Source organism: Siphateles boraxobius, unplaced genomic scaffold, assembly GCF_051911475.1.
Source record: "Siphateles boraxobius isolate OS27281-9 unplaced genomic scaffold, OSU_SipBor_1 225, whole genome shotgun sequence".
NCBI classification, from domain to species: domain Eukaryota; kingdom Metazoa; phylum Chordata; class Actinopteri; order Cypriniformes; family Leuciscidae; genus Siphateles; species Siphateles boraxobius.
The window spans coordinates 370,001-385,000 of NW_027508839.1; the positions used below are offsets into that span (position 1 = coordinate 370,001).

The 15,000-nt window shown below is 34.3% G+C and overlaps 1 protein-coding gene across 12 annotated transcripts in view; it reads right to left on the minus strand.

Moving 5' to 3' along the window:
- Positions 1-2,209, minus strand: part of LOC143747542 (receptor-type tyrosine-protein phosphatase mu-like) — a 281,363-nt gene extending 279,154 nt beyond the window's left edge. For 6 of the 12 annotated variants that reach the window (XM_077240349.1, XM_077240347.1, XM_077240345.1 and 3 more), the window contains exon 1: positions 1,936-2,209. In XM_077240349.1, coding sequence (XP_077096464.1) covers positions 1,936-2,017 — 82 coding nt within the window. In that variant the 5' untranslated portion in view covers positions 2,018-2,209. The remainder of the gene's footprint in view (positions 1-1,935) is intronic. The other 6 variants (XM_077240346.1, XM_077240340.1, XM_077240339.1 and 3 more) reach the window with 1 other exon arrangement.
- Positions 2,210-15,000: the final 12,791 nt, after the last annotated feature.

Below are 15,000 nucleotides of genomic sequence, written 5' to 3' on the forward strand. Positions count from 1 at the left end.
ACAACGGCACAGAAACACATTTGGCAGACGCTGGTAAACTATGGAGAATTCCTGGAGACGAAGTGTCTCACACACACACACACACACACACTCATAGAGTGAGCAGTGAACCACTTGGCAACGATGTCACATGACTTACTCAAACATGCATGTCTTTTTCGTTTTCATAACTGGCCTCGTTCAATTAAAACGTAGATCTAGTTTCAAATCCCACGAGTCTTGGAAAAAATCCATGAATATGATTTGGACTAATTAAAGGAACTAAAGGAAGGAATAAGTGAAAATAATAACCAGCAAGTATTACTTTAAACATCTGTTTTTACTTTAAATTAATGTAGTTGGTATAAATTAATGCATTTAGGCTGCTAAAAATATCATTTTAAAGCAGTTAATTTAGATGTTATCAGTGGTCCGGAGCAGGAGATTCCCGTCAGGATGAATGTGAGCTTGTTAAACAGAACAATGAGAATCAAACACACACCAGCTGCAAATCTGAATCCACGGAAGCGGCTCAGGATATCCTCTGCGTCACCAGTCAAAATAATCAAAACATCACAATAAAACACTGACAAAAAACCTTCTCTCTCCATCAACTTCGGAAATGCCACATTTCACTCAAAAAAAAGAATTTTTACTGCATTAATGCTGAATTTGTACTCTATCGGGATCCTATACCTTTATGAAAAATAATTTCTTAGCTAATTAAATGATTTATAATATTCATGACTTTTCCATTAATACATTTCCCTGATGCCTGATAGTAGCAGAACTAATTATTACATGTACAACAAGCATCGGAGCGTCTCGATTATTGGATTTCTGTGGGATTTGTATGATAGCGGGAATCTGGAGTTAATCTGTCATCATGTGTGATCACTGCTGCCCCCTTCAGGACACAAACACACACAATACACAGAAACATCTGCAAAAATCATTCATCTGACTGACATTAAAGCCACTTCAGGTTAAACAACGACATTACTCCAATATGCATAAACATAAAGTTTAATTCAGTCAAATGCATAAGCAGAAGCCTCATTTAAATATACTATGGTAAAGTGTAAAAATCGACAAATAATCCTAATCATCTTAAAGCGACACTAAAGTCATGCATGAAAACAAATTAAAGTGCATTAATAAAATGCACAGATGATTGTGTAAATTGTGCATTTAAAACATTTCGCTGTTCGTGTAACACACACACAGAGATGTGTGTTTAGATCTCATGCTCTTCAGGAAAGCGAGTTGAGAAGATCAGCATTAGAGTCGAACACACACCGAGTGAAACACTGTAACAGCAGAGAAGCAACGGGCGACTGTTCTCTATCAAATATTTGACTGTTTTGCATTAAAAATAAGATTAAAAAAACCTGAAAGGCACGTCTGTCTCTCTCTCTCTCTCTGTGTGTGTGTGTGTGTGTGTGTTATCTGGTTAAACACCGCTGGCACACACACGGAATCTAACGGCTCACTTCTGACAACAGAACATATTTTATTGAGCTTTACGCGATAAATATGGCACTAAAGGATCAGCATATTCGTATTTATATGGCACCATGGTACATATCCAAAAAAGCATAATCATATCCATGTTATCAAGTCATACATGGTACTTTGTGTCAGTTTGTGCTGAACACTAAAGCGCAACACAAAGAAGATTTTCACAATCTTCGTCGGTTGTTTATTAAAGAGAGTCTCGCAGAGGAAATTAGCTTTTTCATTAATATTGAACAGACATTCGTGCATTTGGAAAGTTTCGTCAATCTGACATCAAACACAAGAAGCGGCTACACTGAGTCAATAAAGTAACTTTATAAACTTGTTTCGATCCGTTAGATTGAGTGCGCGAGGAGAATCTCAGGCAAACTTCACCGGATATTTTACGCATGACGAACTTTCTGAATCTCGTTGAAAAACTATAAGCGACGGTCTTACCTTGGGATTCTTGAACTGTTCCGGATGAGATCAAAAGAATATCGGCGAAAAAGAGAAACCCCGTTAAAAGTCTCCGGTCCATCGCGCGAGCCTCGCAAACGCCTCCGCGCGCTCCTCTCGTGCTCCTCCGCGACACACCGAGATTATTCCCGTCCGTCTGAGCCGTTACACTCCCGTCCGCTTGTTTGCACTAGTTTAACCGAGTCCGTTCGCCGTTACCGAGTTTAGGAGCGCCGCCGGAGGAGCGTGACGTCACTGCAACGCAAGCGCGCTCGCTCTCTCTCTCTCTCTCTCTCTCTCTTCAGATTCAAATAGCTTTATTGACATGGTGAAACAAATATTTACATTGCCAAAGCATTAATAACACTATAGCCTACAATAAAAAATTAATTAATAGTAATACAATTATAAAAATGAATAAAAATAAAACATTTACATGAAAATAAACATAGCAATAAAAATGTTTAATCTTCTAATATTTATAACAGTGTCTCTAGGAATATAGGCGGTAGCTCTGGATTTTTTCTTAAATCCAGTTGCGTAGTTTAGTTCAAGCAATGCGCGTGCACATCATCATCAGAGCTGGATAATATTCCCAAAAGTCACACACGGAACTGGGTGTGTGTGCGCGCGTGTGTGTGTGTGTGTGTGTGAAACACAAGGAAACTTTAAAGCAGGGTTTTCAGTCTGGGGTCCGCAAGGGAGTGCTAGAGCGCCCGACAAAAAAACGATTAAAGAGAAAAGGTATAAAAAAGAAAGAATAATAATATAAATAAAAAATAAATTTGATTGGTATAAATAAACTATTTAGATTAAGATAAATAAATACTGTGCTAGAATAGCACATTCATTTAAGTAATATTCTGTAATATTTAAAATGTACAAACCAATACTTTCCAAAATGCTATTATAGATGTATTTATATAATTTATCATAGTATACATTTGGTCTTTATACACAAAACTTTATATAAGATTTTTAACATTTAGGTTGTTCTTTATTTATTCCTTGAAATAGGTTGACTGCTCTGGGAAAAATAATTCATTCCTTTCTGTATTGTTTATGGGTTTTTAATCAACAATAATAATTAACAAGTCTTTATTGAGGCATTGGCCATCACATTTTGATTAGAGTAAACATTTCTCAGTTTATTTAAATCCATTTTAATATGACTGCTTATTTAATAGAGGGTGCATGTTGTCACAGAATGAAACTGCTGCTTTCTGACACTGAATGTTTTTACAGAATGAAATACTGTTTAAAGTAAAGCATAAAAAAATGCATCTTCTACAAAGTGTTTGTATTTAAAATCGCTGTATTATTCATGGCACGCATCACTTTGTAAAGAAACACACGCACCTATTAGACTGATCACGTAACACGCATGACGTCACTGTTTTTCTAGTTTACATGTAGACGACAACGGTCTCGTTTTCAAAACGGTATCGTTACCGCTTTCGTGTAAATGAACAGCCAGCAATCTTCTGTAAGTTTAGATTATTTAAATTTTTGCTTGATTTTTTGTCTTTTGCAAGTGTTTTGCTTATACACACACGACCATAACAGACAAAAGTTATCATTTATTAATGGCATAAAGTAACAGCATATAAAACATGTGACAACATGCCCCGTATCCTGACATTTATGGAGATCACAGCGTTCGACTGTAAATGTAAATCTATATCAGTGTGGATTTACTGTCTTCACTTGTCATTGATATGTTTGTTTGGAAGACAGAATTCCCCGTAGGTTTTCCTATTGAAATAGGCAGTTTATACGACTGGACGTTTGACCCGAAACCTTATACGCCCCGTGGGACGACTTGCCCCGGGCTCTTGTTTGTAGTCTCAGCTGACATGTTTGTTGTGTGTGAATCAATAACAATTAAAGAGGCAAGTATTCCCAGAGTGTCCTCATATAACACGGATCAGTCTCAACACATTCATCCTGGAAAACGAGGCAGTTCCCAACATCCGGTCTTCCCGTGACCCCGTGACCCCAAAGTCTTGTGTCGACAGGTTTAATCGTATGCGACTGTCCTAACTCTCGCCTGTTTATGTATCAGTATATGTATATATACTTCATAACCAGCACAGATCTTGCTGAGTTGCTTTTGCATCTGCTGACCACAACAGTCTCATTTATGAAGCTAAAGCACTTTCTGAAATCTCTCTGGATAAGCATGTGTGCCGGACGCCGTGAACATACATGTGCAGTTCTCAGAGCTGGTCATCTCATTATTTGTGGAGTTCAGAGAAGACAAATTCACAGAAAATCAGACAGATGTTCATCGTTTCTGCTGCATTTATTCTCAGCCTTCAGAAGATCCTGATGACCAGCGGATTTGCCGAATCTGCATTTTACAGTAACTCAAAGCCTACTGTATCATATTTGACACATGAATTTCTGAGACTTTTTAAAGTGAAAACATAATCTGATGAACCTGTCGAACACAATCTTCTCCAGTTCTTCTGTGTCTGATTGATAATTTAGACTCTTTTATCCAGTAAAAGTCTTATAGTATAATTGTACAAACGTCCTCCTTCAGCTGGAGCTTCTCTTGTCTTTCTGTGTCAAATCCACAATGATTTTATCAAGTAAACGTAATAATAACTTTGATATTGTTAGATATATTTCAACTGGACTGAAGCAACTGAGGTTTACTTGATTATCATCATACATTTTTCATAATAAAAATCATGAGTATCAAATATGATCATCAGGCCTTTGAGGAAGGTTTATTTGTTCATCTCAATTATTATTGTATTGCATTACATTATTTGTTTTAAAACTACAGAGCTTTGATCATAAAACTAAGCATCTAAATATCATATCACTAAGACATATTATTGACAGATATTGATATGTAAATGCATTTTATGCAAGTATCTGTGACACTGTTATAAAGATCTCATTACTTTACATTACAAGCATCAGACTTTCATATAAATATCAGCATCTGCACCAAACTGCATATTTTTGCTCAGTTTAGGCGTTTTTTTCTTCCATATTCTGACTATATCAGACTACGGAACCGGGAACCGGAACCTGATAACACTTCCTATAACACCTGATGTACTCGCTACATCATAAAAAGAATGGCATCTATGCTAATTTTAATCTTTCTGTTTATTCCGGAGTTTTACTGTAATCTGCCGGACTACAGTAAAACTACAGTCCCTGCCCCTAGACACGACCAAAACGCATGATGTAGTCAGCCGGATCCGGGCTGTATCCAGATCAGATGGTGGACCTGCGCCTAGACACGACCACAACTCATGATGTAGTCAGCCGGATCCGGGCCGTATAATCAGATCAGATGGTGGACCTGGGCCTAGACACGGCCACAACGCATGATGTAGTCAGCCTGATCCGGGCTGTATCCAGATCAGATGGAGGACCTGTGCCTAGACACGACCACAACTCATGATGTAGTCAGCCGGAACCGGGCCGTATCCAGATCAGATGGTGGACCTGCGTCCGATCTTCAACCAGATGAACTGCATAATATAATGTTCCGATCCAATCTGACTTCTGACCTGTAATGCTGTCTGAATCATAATCATACACTGTTCGTTCGTTGGCCAGAGGAGAACTGAGCGACTGAGCCTGGGTTCTCACAAGGTTTATTTCTCCATTCTGTCACTGATGGAGTTCTGGTTCCTTGCCACTGTCGCCCTATTCGCCTTTCTTCGCCTTTGTTGCCATTGGCTTTTGGCTTGCTTAGTTGGGGACATTTAATTTTATATTTAACAATATTATTACAACATTATTTTCCTGTTATCTCTGTAAAGCTGCTTTGAAACAATCTGCATTGTAAAAAGCGCTATATAAATAAAGGTGACTTGACTTATATGAGCCATTAAAAACTTAATGCATCAAATATGATACTAAAAAATATATATATTTTTAAAAATATTTTGTCTAAAGTTCCAATAAAAGTAAACTAATTCTGACTATGTGAGGCTTTACAGGGTCACATTAATTGTATATGTTTGAGTCCTGAGGAACTGAGGCTGAACTGTAAGGCAGAAATGAACACTGCGACACTATAATGTTTTAAAGCAGGACTGATGTGGTGAGAACGAGAGTAATGTCTCTATATTTAGTGAAGGGCGAGTGGAACAAGAAGCTCTCGGTCGCCGTAAACATGTAGTTTCATTCACATCGAGATGAACCAAACACACAGGAGTCTGAAAGCTTCCAGCTGTATGTGGTCTCGGCACAATTCAGGAACGTTTTCTGTTAAACAAGGTTATTAAATCTGAAGCTAACAGAGTGCCCGTGTAGAACGCAACACAGTAATTGAATTTCGTTGGTATTTTGTATGTCAAAGACCTCAGAAACTCAACATCTGCCCTCCTTTGTTGGCATTTATGAGGAAGAGCATGTTCTGATCAAACACATCCAAAAAGCAAATGTTTGTAAAGGCAGTTTCCCGTAGATTAGATTAGCACGCTGAACAGGAACCAGCAGATATATCATGGCATTTGATAGATAACTTCTTACAGCGTTTCCTTAACAAGGTCATGATGACACAAAGTCACCAAACAAACTTAAACAAACTCTACATAATCGACTCGAGTGAACTGGCCGTCTCTGGGATTCAAGACACGTTGACATTCTCCAGTGTGATTATTCACTCGACGGGAGAAACTGTCACTTCCTGGGAAATATATGTTCATTACATATATATATACACACACTCTTATAAGAAAAGGTTCTATATAAGAAGAAAAATTCTAAAGTCCCCCTTTAGTCAGTAATTTTATTACTTAAAACTCATCTTTGATCACCAAAATGACATATTTAAACGTGTTTTTCCTTGAAAAAAAACGTCAGGTCTTATAATGTTTTGAATGTAACTCGACACCCTTGCCTTATTTAGTATTCGCAGTTCTGTGAATATGCAAATGACCCCACATGCAAATGAATCACTCACTCAGAGATCCACTGGTTGACAATCACATGTTGATCTGATTGGTTAGAAGGTAGTTTGTGACGTCAGAAACACCAGCGATTTCAAAGCGTGTCTTTGGTTCACTGCAGTTTTAAGGAGAAAATACTCAGCAATGCTGTCGACTTATGAATTTACACATGGTTTGACTTAAAGCATATTAAAAACACATAAACAACATTAAAAGCTGGATTTTCACCACAAGTGAACTTTAAATGATTGCATGTACTTCGATGTTTAATTTTTAATAAAAAAAGAATGAAAACTAACTTAATTAATTTATATATATATGAAAAAGAAAGAAAAACAGGACAAAAATTCACACTCCATGCTTTTCCAATTTTTTTAAGCTACGTGTGTCAGTTTGCCAGATGTGTTTGATTTGCAACATGCTCTTTGAAATGTATTTTATGGCATCTGCAGTTGATTATTGTCCGTATATATGGAGCAGAAGTTGCTCAAGGCTGTTGTGCACTTCAACATTTACATCTTTTACATATATTCATGCATAAAACCAATGGCTATAAAGGACATCCATTCACTGCACTAATCTCCTTTTGCCATTCAAAAAGCATTTTTCCTTTCAAAATGATATGAATTTCCATACAGTGCGTTTGTCCAGAGTCCATTCAGCGAAGGATTGGGTTCAGAAACGTAGATGTTTTGATCGAAAACACAGATATTCAATTAAGATTTCCTTTCTTTCCTCCACATCATTGGAAGTTCAACTTGTTTCTGCTTTAGAAACCCAAGATTTTATATTGATTTCAATCATGTCACTCATGAGTACAAAGGACAATCAGAGAAAGGGCTCATGGGAAATCAATGTCTGCCATTTATTAAGCTTTTCTACATGCACTCATAGAGAAGAACTGGCTCATGGTCGCAGTTCTCTTCATCTAAAATGCTTTCTGATTGAACTGGCAAATGTCATGCGAGTAAAATGCATAAAAGCATAATGTTTCAATTTTGCAAAAGCTTTACAATCATTGTTCTGTGGTTTAATTCATGCTTTTTATGAATTGATTGCAGCTTGTGCTCATCATGATAACAATGTAAAGATAATTTTTAACAGTTCAACACACTGAGAACCAGTTGTCTCACAATCCTTTCTGTTCGTACTAAATTATTGAGTTGAATATTGTTGAGTCTCTGTCTTTAGATGTGATTATTAAATTAAATATTGTTGAGTCTCTGTCTTTACATGTGATTATTAAATTGAATATTGTTGAGTCTGTCTTTAGATATGATTATTGAGTTGAATATTGTTGAGTCTCTGTCTTTAGATGTGATTATTGAGTTGAATATTGTTGAGTCTCTGTCTTTAGATGTGATTATTGAGTTTGAATATTGTTGAGTCTCTGTCTTTAGATGTGATTATTGAGTTGAATATTGTTGAGTCTCTGTCTTTAGATGTGATTATTGAGTTGAATATTGTTGAGTCTGTCTTTAGATGTGATTATTGAGTTGGATATTGTTGAGTCTCTGTCTTTAGATGTGATTATTGAGTTGAATATTGTTGAGTATCTGTCTTTAGATGTGATTATTGAGTTGAATATTGTTGAGTCTCTGTCTTTAGATGTGATTATTGAGTTGAATATTGTTGAGTCTGTCTTTAGATGTGATTATTAAATTGAATATTGTTGAGTCTCTGTCTTTAGATGTGATTATTGAGTTGAATATTGTTGAGTATCTGTCTTTAGATGTGATTATTGAGTTGAATATTGTTGAGTCTGTCTTTAGATGTGATTATTAAATTGAATATTGTTGAGTCTGTCTTTAGATGTGATTATTGAGTTGAATATTGTTGAGTCTGTCTTTAGATGTGATTATTGAGTTGAATATTGTTGAGTCTGTCTTTAGATGTGATTATTGAGTTGAATATTGTTGAGTCTGTCTTTAGATGTGATTATTGAGTTGAATATTGTTGAGTCTGTCTTTAGATGTGATTATTGAGTTGAATATTGTTGAGTCTGTCTTTAGATGTGATTATTAAATTGAATATTGTTGAGTATCTGTCTTTAGATGTGATTATTGAGTTGAATATTGTTGAGTCTGTCTTTAGATGTGATTATTGAGTTGAATATTGTTGAGTCTCTCTTTAGATGTGATTATTGAGTTGAATATTGTTGAGTATCTGTCTTTAGATGTGATTATTGAGTTGAATATTGTTGAGTCTGTCTTTAGATGTGATTATTGAGTTGAATATTGTTGAGTCTGTCTTTAGATATGATTATTGAGTTGAATATTGTTGAGTCTGTCTTTAGATGTGATTATTGAGTTGAATATTGTTGAGTCTGTCTTTAGATATGATTATTGAGTTGAATATTGTTGAGTATCTGTCTTTAGATGTGATTATTGAGTTGAATATTGTTGAGTATCTGTCTTTAGATGTGATTATTGAGTTGAATATTGTTGAGTATCTGTCTTTAGATGTGATTATTGAGTTGAATATTGTTGAGTCTGTCTTTAGATGTGATTATTGAGTTGAATATTGTTGAGTCTGTCTTTAGATGTGATTATTGAGTTGAATATTGTTGAGTCTCTGTCTTTAGATGTGATTATTGAGTTGAATATTGTTGAGTCTGTCTTTAGATGTGATTATTGAGTTGGATATTGTTGAGTCTCTGTCTTTGGATGTGATTATTGAGTTGAATATTGTTGAGTCTGTCTTTAGAAATGATTATTGAGTTGAATATTGTTGAGTATCTGTCTTTGGATGTGATTATTGAGTTGAATATAGTTGAGTCTGTCTTTAGATGTGATTATTGAGTTGAATATTGTTGAGTATCTGTCTTTGGATGTGATTATTGAGTTGAATATTGTTGAGTCTGTCTTTAGATATGATTATTGAGTTGAATATTGTTGAGTCTGTCTTTAGATGTGATTATTGAGTTGAATATTGTTGAGTATCTGTCTTTAGATGTGATTATTGAGTTGAATATTGTTGAGTCTGTCTTTAGATATGATTATTGAGTTGAATATTGTTGAGTATCTGTCTTTGGATGTGATTATTGAGTTGAATATTGTTGAGTCTGTCTTGAGAAATGATTATTGAGTTGAATATTGTTGAGTATCTGTCTTTAGATGTGATTATTGAGTTGAATATTGTTGAGTCTGTCTTTAGATGTGATTATTGAGTTGAATATTGTTGAGTCTGTCTTTAGATGTGATTATTGAGTTGAATATTGTTGAGTATCTGTCTTTAGGTGTGATTATTGAGTTGAATATTGTTGAGTCTCTGTCTTTAGATGTGATTATTGAGTTGAATATTGTTGAGTCTCTGTCTTTAGATGTGATTATTGAGTTGAATATTGTTGAGTCTGTCTTTAGATGTGATTATTGAGTTGAATATTGTTGAGTATCTGTCTTTAGATGTGATTATTGAGTTGAATATTGTTGAGTCTGTCTTTAGATGTGATTATTGAGTTGAATATTGTTGAGTCTGTCTTTAGATGTGATTATTGAGTTGAATATTGTTGAGTATCTGTCTTTAGATGTGATTATTGAGTTGAATATTGTTGAGTCTGTCTTTAGATATGATTATTGAGTTGAATATTGTTGAGTATCTGTCTTTAGATGTGATTATTGAGTTGAATATTGTTGAGTCTGTCTTTAGATATGATTATTGAGTTGAATATTGTTGAGTATCTGTCTTTAGATGTGATTATTGAGTTGAATATTGTTGAGTCTGTCTTTAGATATGATTATTGAGTTGAATATTGTTGAGTCTGTCTTTAGATGTGATTATTGAGTTGAATATAGTTGAGTCTGTCTTTAGATGTGATTATTGAGTTGAATATTGTTGAGTCTCTGTCTTTACATGTGATTATTGAGTTGAATATTGTTGAGTATCTGTCTTTAGATGTGATTATTGAGTTGAATATTGTTGAGTATCTGTCTTTAGATGTGATTATTGAGTTGAATATTGTTGAGTCTGTCTTTAGATGTGATTATTGAGTTGAATATTGTTGAGTCTGTCTTTAGATGTGATTATTGAGTTGAATATTGTTGAGTCTGTCTTTAGATGTGATTATTGAGTTGAATATTGTTGAGTCTGTCTTTAGATGTGATTATTGAGTTGAATATAGTTGAGTCTGTCTTTAGATGTGATTATTGAGTTGAATATTGTTGAGTCTCTGTCTTTAGATGTGATTATTGAGTTGAATATTGTTGAGTCTGTCTTTAGATGTGATTATTGAGTTGAATATTGTTGAGTCTGTCTTTAGATGTGATTATTGAGTTGAATATTGTTGAGTCTGTCTTTAGATGTGATTATTGAGTTGAATATTGTTGAGTCTGTCTTTAGATGTGATTATTGAGTTGAATATTGTTGAGTATCTGTCTTTAGATGTGATTATTGAGTTGAATATTGTTGAGTCTGTCTTTAGATGTGATTATTGAGTTGAATATTGTTGAGTCTGTCTTTAGATGTGATTATTGAGTTGAATATTGTTGAGTCTCTGTCTTTAGATGTGATTATTGAGTTGAATATTGTTGAGTCTGTCTTTAGATGTGATTATTGAGTTGAATATTGTTGAGTATCTGTCTTTAGATGTGATTATTGAGTTGAATATTGTTGAGTCTGTCTTTAGATATGATTATTGAGTTGAATATTGTTGAGTCTGTCTTTAGATATGATTATTGAGTTGAATATTGTTGAGTCTCTGTCTTTAGATGTGATTATTGAGTTGAATATTGTTGAGTCTGTCTTTAGATGTGATTATTGAGTTGAATATTGTTGAGTCTGTCTTTAGATGTGATTATTGAGTTAAATATTGTTGAGTATCTGTCTTTACATGTGATTATTGAGTTGAATATTGTTGAGTCTGTCTTTAGATGTGATTATTGAGTTGAATATTGTTGAGTCTGTCTTTAGATGTGATTGTTGAGTTGAATATTGTTGAGTCTGTCTTTAGATGTGATTATTGAGTTGAATATTGTTGAGTCTCTGTCTTTAGATGTGATTATTGAGTTGAATATTGTTGAGTCTATGTCTTTAGATATGATTATTGAGTTGAATATTGTTGAGTCTGTCTTTAGATGTGATTGTTGAGTTGAATATTGTTGAGTCTGTCTTTAGATGTGATTATTGAGTTGAATATTGTTGAGTCTGTCTTTAGATGTGATTATTGAGTTGAATATTGTTGAGTATCTGTCTTTAGATGTGATTATTGAGTTGAATATTGTTGAGTCTCTGTCTTTAGATGTGATTATTGAGTTGAATATTGTTGAGTCTGTCTTTAGATGTGATTGTTGAGTTGAATATTGTTGAGTCTGTCTTTAGATGTGATTATTGAGTTGAATATTGTTGAGTCTGTCTTTAGATGTGATTATTGAGTTGAATATTGTTGAGTATCTGTCTTTAGATGTGATTATTGAGTTGAATATTGTTGAGTCTGTCTTTAGATGTGATTATTGAGTTGAATATTGTTGAGTCTGTCTTTAGATGTGATTATTGAGTTGAATATTGTTGAGTCACTGTCTTTAGATGTGATTATTGAGTTGAATATAGTTGAGTCTGTCTTTAGATGTGATTATTGAGTTGAATATTGTTGAGTATCTGTCTTTAGATGTGATTATTGAGTTGAATATTGAGTCTGTCTTTAGATATGATTATTGAGTTGAATATTGTTGAGTATCTGTCTTTAGATGTGATTATTAAATTGAATATTGTTGAGTCTCTGTCTTTAGATGTGATTATTGAGTTGAATATTGTTGAGTCTCTGTCTTTAGATGTGATTATTGAGTTGAATATTGTTGAGTCTGTCTTTAGATGTGATTATTGAGTTGAATATTGTTGAGTATCTGTCTTTAGATGTGATTATTGAGTTGAATATTGTTGAGTATCTGTCTTTAGATGTGATTATTGAGTTGAAAATTGTTGAGTCTCTGTCTTTAGATGTGATTATTGAGTTGAATATTGTTGAGTATCTGTCTTTAGATGTGATTATTGAGTTGAATATTGTTGAGTCTCTGTCTTTAGATGTGATTATTGAGTTGAATATTGTTGAGTCTCTGTCTTTAGATGTGATTATTGAGTTGAATATTGTTGAGTATCTGTCTTTAGATGTGATTATTGAGTTGAATATTGTTGAGTCTCTGTCTTTAGATGTGATTATTGAGTTGAATATTGTTGAGTCTGTCTTTAGATGTGATTATTGAGTTGAATATAGTTGAGTCTGTCTTTAGATGTGATTATTGAGTTGAATATTGTTGAGTCTCTGTCTTTAGATGTGATTATTGAGTTGAATATTGTTGAGTATCTGTCTTTAGATGTGATTATTGAGTTGAATATTGTTGAGTCTCTGTCTTTAGATGTTATTATTGAGTTGAATATTGTTGAGTCTCTGTCTTTAGATGTGTTTCCCACAATCAGAATCAGTCACTAGAGGGCAGGATCAGCAGCTTCAGTTCGGGATCATTCTGATCTCAACCCTAGTACACTTTAGTCTTAACTAATGAACAGACATACGCATTTAACATGCACATGCATTTAAAATAGAACAGAAATGTTGGTGACATCATCATGCACTAATGAAGGTTATTGTTCAATCAACAACAAACACAAGCTCTGCAATATCTCATGCTCTTAATAAATCATCACGGGAAAGAAAGGTTTATGAAGGTAAATTTAAGACTTCTTAGAGTCCTTTTTAAGACCAAGTAAAGAAAATGTAAGGCCAAAATGTTCTCTAAATGTAAATGTCTAAGGAGAAACAAAATTTTTTTTAGCAACACAGTTTTATTAGCAACACTTCCGAGTTTTAAAACTTCCAATAGATATCAATTACTTGTTCATTCATTTTACAGAGAACAGCTTGAATCCCAAACAATGGAATATGGAAATAACCTTTACATATCTTCTGAGAACTCGGCAGAAAATGTGATTTTTTTATTCACAATCTTACAGTTTGTTTTCCAGTGCAAATGTCTACAGATTCTTAAATCAAGATGCATTTACTGGAGAAACAAAATAACATAAGATATGAAGTCTTGTTTTCAGTGAAATTGAAAGTGAGTTTGTGATTAAAACAAGAACAAATATCTTCCAATTGGGAAAAATCTACTTAATTAAAATGGATGTTTTACATAACTCATTAACAGTATTTGTTTTTGTAAAAATGTTCAAGGCTTCATTTTATATTTGCATCTGAAGTACATTTAAATATGTTTAGATATTTATATTGGAAAACAGAACAAAAATACTGAGGATAGGGTTAAGAACATTTAATGCCATGACTTTAAGCTGTGGTGAAAATCCAGCTTTTAATGTTGTTTATATGTCTATGCGATTTTAATATGCTTTAACCATGCTTTATGCTGACCAACGAAGGTCGATTTTAAATGTGCTTTATAAATATAATTTGATTTGATTTGATTTAAGACTTTAAGATTAAACCATGTGTAAACTTGATATAGTCAACACTATTGCCGAGTCTCTAAAACTGCTGGTGTTTCTGACGTCACAAACTACCTTTAACCAATCAGATCAACATGTGATCGTCAACGAGTGGATCTCTGAGCTGAGTGAGTGAGTGGAGGTGGGGCTCATTTGCAACGGATTTATATTTATATTTATTCATTTAGCAGATGCTTTTATCCAAAGCGACTTACAAATGAGAACATTAGAAGCAGTGAAACTAACAAGGACAACAATATGCAAGTGCTGTGACCCTTCCCAGTTTAATCTAGTTAAACTTACACTTACTTGGTTTTAGTTTCAGGAATGGCTTTTGGGGAACTAAATCAGATCCAACTGAGGAACTTCTAGTGACGTAAGAGTACGTTGATTGGCCGAATGCATGGCATACACACACTTTACAGTTACTCCAGAACATGGAAAACAGGGATAGACAAATCTGCATTTATCTCGTGTTTTCAGGAAGAGCTGCTGAATGATCCTGAACACGCAGAGAAACAAAAGCCCACAGGTCCAAAATCCAGAACGAGTGACAGAGACGAAGCAGTTTAATCAGCATCCGAGAAGAACGAGGAGAACAAGGAGGACGAGAAGAAGGAGAAGAGGAAATTAAAAAAGCATCTCCATCCTCCAGAAAGCGGAGTGATCCGAGAGAGGGTCACTGATTCACACACACACACACACA